General features: G+C 59.6%; 1 protein-coding gene across 1 annotated transcript; it reads left to right on the top strand.

Annotated features, from left to right (window-relative positions):
* Positions 1-3,189: 3,189 nt before the first annotated feature.
* On the top strand, positions 3,190-7,332 carry UQCRFS1 (ubiquinol-cytochrome c reductase, Rieske iron-sulfur polypeptide 1). The gene is made up of 2 exons (XM_070398283.1): positions 3,190-3,456; positions 6,453-7,332. The coding sequence occupies exons 1-2, from the start codon at positions 3,243-3,245 to the stop codon at positions 7,061-7,063; spliced, it is 825 nt and encodes a 274-aa protein (XP_070254384.1). The 5' UTR covers positions 3,190-3,242; the 3' UTR covers positions 7,064-7,332.
* Positions 7,333-7,774: the final 442 nt, after the last annotated feature.

Raw genomic sequence — 7,774 nt, 5'->3', positions numbered from 1 at the left:
CTCGAGATTCAGGGATGAAAGGACTTTTGGACAAATGGCTGCCCCTCCTGGCTCCCCTGGAAGACAGTGAAATAGCAGGCGCTTGGCACTCCGCTGCCTGGACCCATCGTGTGGAAATAAGCACAAATAAACTTTCTCGTTTGACCTACGCAGCTGCCATGCCGGTGGCCAGAGGGGGGGCACCCAAGCCCAGAGAGCTGCAGAACTGCCCAAGGGCCTCGCAGCAAGCGGAGGGCTCGGGCCCAACCTTGGCAGCTGCCCCGGCCGCCCCGGCTCCAGTGATGATTCTCTACAAATGAGTCCAATTAACTCGACACCTTTTCCAGGGGCACCTGCTACCATCCAGTTGGGGGGAAGGGGAGCTTTCGGTGCCTCTGCAGCAGCCTGCCTGGCAAGAGATGGGCGCACGTGCGCACGCAGCTGATGGGGGGGGGGGGGGGGATCCATACGCTTCTCCACATGCCGCCCATTAATCACACCTAATGGATGTGGGGAGCGTTAGGAGGAGCCAGTGGCTACAGCATCCGCATCCGCATCCCACTTCTCCCGGGACTCCCGCTCCTCCCAGGGCTGCCAGCGCTCAGAGAGGGTGGGGCACAGGATCGCCCCGGGGGCGGGGGTTACGGAGCAGCGATGCATTTGAAGTGGCTTCAGTGGGGACAGTCTGTGCCGTTACAAGTGGCTGTCAGTCTTCACGCCTGGCTGGCCGGGGAGGGACGTGGGCCGAGGGGAGAAGCTGAAACTGTGACAAGGGCTGGAGCGGGAAGCAGGCAGCCAGGCCTCTCCCGGGGTGATGGCGCGGAAACGGGCAGACAGGCCCTTCACCGGGGGAGGCGGTGGCCTCTCTAAGCGCGAGGCGAGGTGGCCAGGAGGCCCGTCCCCCAGGCAGGGCACAGGGGTCTCACGGGCTTGGGGGGACCCAGGACCGTGCACAGAGCTGCTGTCATAAATGCACCTCGAGGACAATCCTGGGAGAACCCTGGCGCAGTCTAAGGTCGCGCTCCCCGCCGGGACCCCACCGCAGCCCATGGCGCAGGCAGAAACGTCAGGTCTTGGGGACAGGAGGCCTCGGAATACAACTCCCGGCTCGGCCGGAGGCTCCAGGGCTGCTGGCAGTTCATTTCTTTTGGCAACAGATCGGGTTTGTTCCTGGGCGGTCCAAGCCGGCGGTCCCCTCAGCAACCTCAGCGGGCAGCTGGGTGATGGGACGGAATGCAGTGGACAAGGTGGGACAGGACCAGACCAGGAAGCGAATACTCGCCCCAGGCTTTCTCTTCGTGAGGATCCAGGACTAACACGGTTAGACTTTCCAGTTTCCAGGAAAAAGAGACGTGTGTGTGCACTAGTTCCTTCGGTCGCCCTAGCAAATGACCACAACTGTATCCGTCTGCAGTCCTGGAGCTCAGCGTCTGGGATGGGTCCGCAGGGCTGCCTTCCCGAGGCTCCAGGAAGCCTCTGTTTCCTGGCCTTTTCCAGCTTCATGAGGCAAACACGTTCCTCCATCTTCAAAGTCAACAGCATGGTTCCTTCTCCCCTCTGACCTCCGGCGTCTCCCTGGCTAGGACCCCGTGATCACACTGGATCCACGAGACAGTCCAAGATGACCACCCCCTTCCACAGCCTCGGCAGCACAGCCAAGACCCAGGCCCCGAGGAGGGCCCGGAGGAAGCGGTGAGCATGCTGCGGGCCTGGAGAAAGGGACATAAACGAGCAGGAATCCAAGGAAGTGAGGAGGAGGGAGGGGATGTGAGGAGTCAGATAAAACAACGCCAGCAAACCCTCACCTGGCTCAGGGTGTGCCAGGCCCCTCGCAGGTGCTGCCCACAAATCAGTCCGCTTGCTCCTCCCAGGTGGCATCACTACCATCCCATTTTACAGGTGAGGAGACTGAGGCTAGAGGGGCTAGGAAACGTGCCCAGGTCACAGAGCCCATGCAAAGCACCCAGGAACTTCATTGGTTTATACTCCCACCACATCACAATTCTGCCAAATCTGTACACTGTCTTAATAGTTAACATTTAAATGAGCTCATTCTTGTCTAGAGAAATGTAAAACAAATCTCACTATAGTCTTTGGAAAATCAGTATGGCTAGAGAATAAATACAAAAAAAATAAATGATGTTATTAAACCCTCTGGATTCCACGTCCTGCTGAGGTCTTTGAATTCAAGGGGAGAGGAGCAAATGTTAGGAATTCAAGACATAGTAGCATCAAGCTGGGCCTTTCTCAGTGCTGGAACCAAAGGACTGAAAGGGAAGTAAAAGGGAGCACCTTTCTGCCCCGGGACAGGAAACCATTTAAAGACGTAGCCCCGCAGGCCCTGAAGTCTCACTCAGGAAGCGGGTGGTTAGGAGCAGACTCGGGCGACTCCCCTGAGCCGCCGGTGCTGGACGTGAAGCGGCCCTTCCACTTCACCCCTTTCCGCCTCTCCAGCCCTGGGTGCGGGGCCTCGGTTCCCTCACGGGGACCTGGACTATCAGTGAAAGAATGAAGGGAAAGCACACAACCTAACACAGTAAATGATTAATAAACGCAAGCCATTATCATCATCATCGTCATCGTTAAGCTTTCACACAAGTCCCTGGCCTTTTTAAAACTTTTTTGTTTTAGGTAATGAGAATAGTCATCATAGTAAATACGTAGCAGTTACTATATGCCGGTCTGTCTTTTAGGTTTTATATGTGTACCCTATTTTTTATATATATATAGTGTCCCCCGAAATGTATACACACTTTACATAATTCCAATGGGTTAAACCTGAAAAGAAACTTCAATTGAGCTATCAGGGAAAGTGTGTATACATTTTTGGGAACACGGGCATATGCACGTATGTTAAGAACTATTATTATCCGCATTTAAACTATTACGGAAATTTATTCTGATCCCTAGGGCCCCATGGATGACGTATTCGCCCTAAGGGACCGCAGACTCGGCCACGAGACGCTCCTGGCGGCCTCCTCGGCCCCTTTCATGGGGCAGATCCCAGGACAGCGACCGCGAGACCGCCCTGCAGACAGACAGACAGACAGACAGACAGACAGACAGACAGACAGACAAGCCGGCAGCCCTGCCTCCCCGCGCGGCCCCGCCCTCAGCCTGGGCTCTTGGCCCCGCCTCCGACGCACGCCCCGCCCACCCGGCGCGCTGACGTCTGGGGCCCGCGCCGCCTGCGCCTCCCCGCGCCTGCGCGGCGGGCGGAAGGTCGTCTCTGTGACCGGCTGGAGTTTGGAGCAGCCGTCGCCATGTTGTCGGTCGCTGCCCGCTCGGGCCCGTTCGCGCCCGTCCTGTCGGCCTCTTCCCGCGCGGTGGCGGGCGCGCTGCGGCCCCTGGTGCAGGCCGCGCTGCCCCCGGCCCCGGAGCCGCCGGTGCTGGACGTGAAGCGGCCCTTCCTCTGCCGGGAGTCCCTGAACGGCCAGGCCGCGAGCGGGCCTCTGGTCGCCGTCGTGGGCCTTAATGGTGAGCCGGGGCCCCCCCTCGCTCTCCGGGTCCCAGGCCCAGGGGCCCGCGGAGGAGGGCGGGGTCCGGGGGAGATGAAACGGGTCCTGGGCGGGGCCGCGCACCTCCGCCCTCCACCCCCGTGGGCGGCCAGGCCGCGTCCCAGCCTCGGGCTCGGCTTTGGACCCCCATCGGGAACGCGGGGTCCGACTGCCCCCGGAGGCTGACGGCCTTGGCGGCTCCGGCGGCCTTTTCCCACCAGGGAAGCGGGTCGGGATTGTCCCGAATTCTGGGTCGTACCTGAGGCTCCGGTGGGAAAGCCCCACGCACGGCCGCTGGGACACGGGGGCCGGGGCACCTCGTAAGCGCTCACCGCGGGAGCTGCTGTCCGTCGAGGGGCGTTCCCCTCGGTGCGCCCCCCGACACCCCAACCCCGCACGATGACGCACAGCCCCGGCCTCAAGGTCACTCACAGGGTCGTCGGCCTCCAGAACCACAGGCGGAGCGGGGAGGAGGCCCCCACCTTGCAATGAGGAAGGGCGCCCCCTGCCCTCTGCCCTCGGGTCCCAGCGCCGCCTCTTCCTTCCTCTTCACCCCCGTCCTGGCGTCCCGAGCGGGCGGCCCGGACCTTAGGGCTGCCCACCTGGTGCTGGGCCAGGTCCCCCCCCCCCCCCCCCACCAGGCCCACCCGAGCCGGCACCTGCCTGGCCCGGTGACACTTGAGTTGGTGGCTCTTGCCCTGCATGGCGACCTCGTTGCCCCACGATTCTGCCTCCACTCGGCCCTGCCCTGCACCCCCAGCGGACTCCCCCTCGTTCCCAGTACCCCGTCCCTGCCGTCCGGGAGGCTTGTGTCTGCTGCTTCCTTTACGCTTTAAGGTTCAGGACACCTTCACCCGCTTGTGCGGTGACTGACCCTGAGCTGAGGGTGTGGCGAGCGTCTCTAGCTCCCACCACCTGGGGTTCCGCGCACGGTGGGGCCAGATGTTTCTGATGAAAACATGGCAGGGGGTTGGGGCACCATTGGGTTTGGAAAAGCTGTTCAGGCCTGCGGATGGGGTGGGAAGCCGTGGGGGCGGAGAGCGTTTCATAGCAAAGGTGAAGCACCCGTGAGATCGGCCGCCCCGGCTACAGGGTTTCTCCTAAAAGCCGGCTTACCTGTCCCCGTGGAGCTTCCGCCAGGCAGGCCTGCCTGTGCCCGCGCCTCCCGCCTGCAGCTCAGCTCACGGTGGCTGTCCAGGTGGTTTGTGAGGGGGAGCAGAGGGGGTGGGTCCGAGCTGAGGAGGACGGTGCCCAGGTGCCCCAGAGCTGACCTTAAACAAACAGGACAGGCAGAGACAGCCCGCGGTCTGTTGTGACGCCTTAGCTCTGACAGGTAGAGGGCTATTGCAACAAGTAGCTGGTTTTGCTGTCGGAGCTGAGTCTGCCCGGCACCTTTGCTGTTGGTGCCGGCCACGGTTCAGGGAGCCCTTTAGAGGGTGAGTTCCTTGCTGGCGTTTCATTCCCGGCGCTCGCGATGGTGCAGCCCCGTGAAGTGACCTGCACAGAACGGGGTGGACAGCGGGGCCTTGCCCACAGGTCTCCAGAGGAGCCTGCCCGGCCCTCTCGCTGGTGTCTCTGTGTTTCCTGTGTGCTGTCCACCGTGGAGGCCGTGCTACCGTTTTCAGTGTAGAAGTGTTTACTTCCTTCCTCTTGTAGGTACGATGCGTATCTCCTGTGCATTCCCAGGTGATGCTGAGGGAAAGGAGTGCATCTCTGCCCCGTCCCCAGCCTCTGGCAGATTAGCCGCAGGTGGAGGGAGGGCGGTACCTCAGGTGACGTCACTGCCTGTGTCCTGGTTCCCTCCGGACACGGCTGGGTTAGCCAGGACCGCGCCTCAAGGGATCATGATGGGTTCCCTGTGTGTGAGCACCATCGGCTCCCGTCAGCGATGGGCCTGGAGAGCCCGTAGAACTGCAGCTTCTACGAAAATACACTTTATTTGGGAAACAGCACGTTTTCTAAAAGAGGGGTTTTTACTGTTCCACTTTCTAAACAGGGAAACTTGGCAGATGTCCTAAAATGAAAGTACAGTTTGCAAAGAGATTTGCTTCCTGAAACATGCTCAGATGTGATACCAGTAAGTTCATTTTTCCCAGACATTTTTAAATGCTATAGGACAGCGGGATGTGATCTTTAAAAAAATAAAGTAAAAAGTGAATGACTTACATCCAAAGTATTACACGGACAGTCATTGTTTCTTCTTTAACAGTCATTTGACATGAGTATCTGGCCTGTGGCCTGCGTGGTGGCCGTGGAGACCCGCCGTGGGAGGAGAGGCGGGGCCTGCTCCTAGAGGTGTCGCCCCCGCTGCATTGACATGACTGGGACTTGGAGATGTGATGTGACTTTGATGGCTGCTTATTCTGGTCAGGGCACCCCTTCCTGCCCACAGGGCTTTCACTTGAAGTTAAAGCAATACTAATGAGAGATCGCTACGTTTTCTGCAGCTAAAGTTATGCTGCAGGCCCTGGGGGCTGACTGTTGTCTTGTAATGAGTATTTTGTGAGTTTGTAGCAGCTCTTTCAGGCAACAGACAGAAAGGCAATGAGAGGGTTTACAAGCTGATCTCGCACATCAGTGTATCGCAGACTGGGTGCGTGTAGGGTCTCTCACCCAGAGAGTGTGGGACGTCACACAGCTGTGGAGCATGTCCCGCACCTTGGGTTCGGGGAGTTTAAAATGTTGCTCATTCAGTGCTAGTTGACCTTCCAACTTGACGCCGAGTCGCTGTGAACGCGGACTCCGCGGTGCTCAGTAAGGAGGCCTCCGTGTGCGCGGTGTCTTACGATCCCGAACCGGTGTGGTCGGTCGTGGTGGCTTCATTCCGCTTGTGTTTTGTACGCTAGACTGCTCGTTGGCCATTTCTGAGGCCAGTGAGTGGTTTTCCGCATCTTTATAATTTGATTCTTGCTCATGAACTTATACTGGTCTGTTGCCTGGTGTCTAATTGTGCTTCCCCCTCCGTTTGCCTTGCAGCCCCTGCCTCTGTCCGTTACTCCCACACGGACGTCAGAGTGCCCGACTTCTCCGACTACCGCCGCGCCGAGGTGCAGGACAGCACCAAGTCCTCCAAGGAGAGCAGCGAGGCCAGGAAGGGCTTCTCCTACTTGGTAACGGCGACCACAACGGTGGCCACCGCCTACGCCGCCAAGAATGTCGTCTCCCAGTTTGTCTCCAGCATGAGTGCCTCGGCCGACGTGCTGGCCATGTCCAAAATCGAAATCAAGTTGTCCGACATCCCGGAGGGCAAGAACATGGCCTTCAAGTGGAGAGGCAAGCCGCTGTTCGTGCGCCACCGCACCCAGAAGGAGGTGGAGCAGGAGGCTGCCGTGGACGTGTCCCACCTGCGGGACCCCCAGCACGACCTGGAGCGCGTGAAGAAGCCGGAGTGGGTCATCCTGATCGGGGTCTGCACGCATCTCGGCTGCGTGCCCATTGCCAACGCGGGCGACTATGGTGGCTATTACTGCCCTTGCCACGGCTCCCACTATGACGCCTCTGGCAGGATCCGGAAGGGGCCTGCGCCCCTCAACCTCGAGGTTCCCTACTACGAGTTCACCAGCGACGACGTCGTGGTGGTTGGCTAGGCCCCAGCTCGAGGTGCAGGCTCTTTCGTCCTCGCGTCTCCTCAGAGAAGGTGCCTGAGAGCAGGTGTGTACTCGCGGGGTTGGTTTGTACGAGTGAGATCTGCGGACAGTGCCCTTGTGATGTTCATGTGAAATGAGCTGAATCTGATTTGAACACCTTCACGCCTTCACCTTAATGAAGAAGCCACTGTCAGCGCTGTCGGCTGGGAGGCTTGGGGGCGGGCGGTGTCTGATGGTTCCTTCCATTAAAGTCACTGGCTGCTGTACAAGATGCTGTGAAGTCTGACTCGTTTACTGCCTTTGTGTCGGGGCCACGGATTCTGCAGAGCTCGGGATGCCGGGTTGCGCCAGCTGGTCCTCTCCCGTCCAGCGCGCGCTCACGCATGCACAGACACACACGCCTGTGACACTGCTGACTGACCCTGGGGACGTCCTGGACCGGGTGTTCAGCTCCGAGTTGAGCCCCAGCTCCTGCGACCCACCAGGACGTCTGTCCGTCACTGGGGCGTGGGTTAGTAACTAGAATTCTTCAGTTTTAAGAGGTGGTGGCGGGATGTTATCCGAGAGAAGCTTTCCCACATGGGAGTTCAGCCCTGTTGCTTCTTCCCTCCCATCCCCCACCCCCACCCGCACCCGCTCCTGCTGCAGCCCCATCAGAGGCAGGAGAGTGGTGCGCGTACGCCCTGCCCGCTGGCGTTTCTGGAGAGGTTA

The sequence above is a fragment of the Myotis yumanensis genome, unplaced genomic scaffold, assembly GCF_028538775.1.
Source record: "Myotis yumanensis isolate MYYU_CA2020_CCGP unplaced genomic scaffold, mMyoYum1.0.hap1 SCAF_18, whole genome shotgun sequence".
Taxonomy (NCBI): Eukaryota; Metazoa; Chordata; class Mammalia; order Chiroptera; family Vespertilionidae; genus Myotis; species Myotis yumanensis.
Note: the sequence above shows the minus strand (reverse complement) of the source record. Positions and strands in the feature narration are given on the sequence as shown.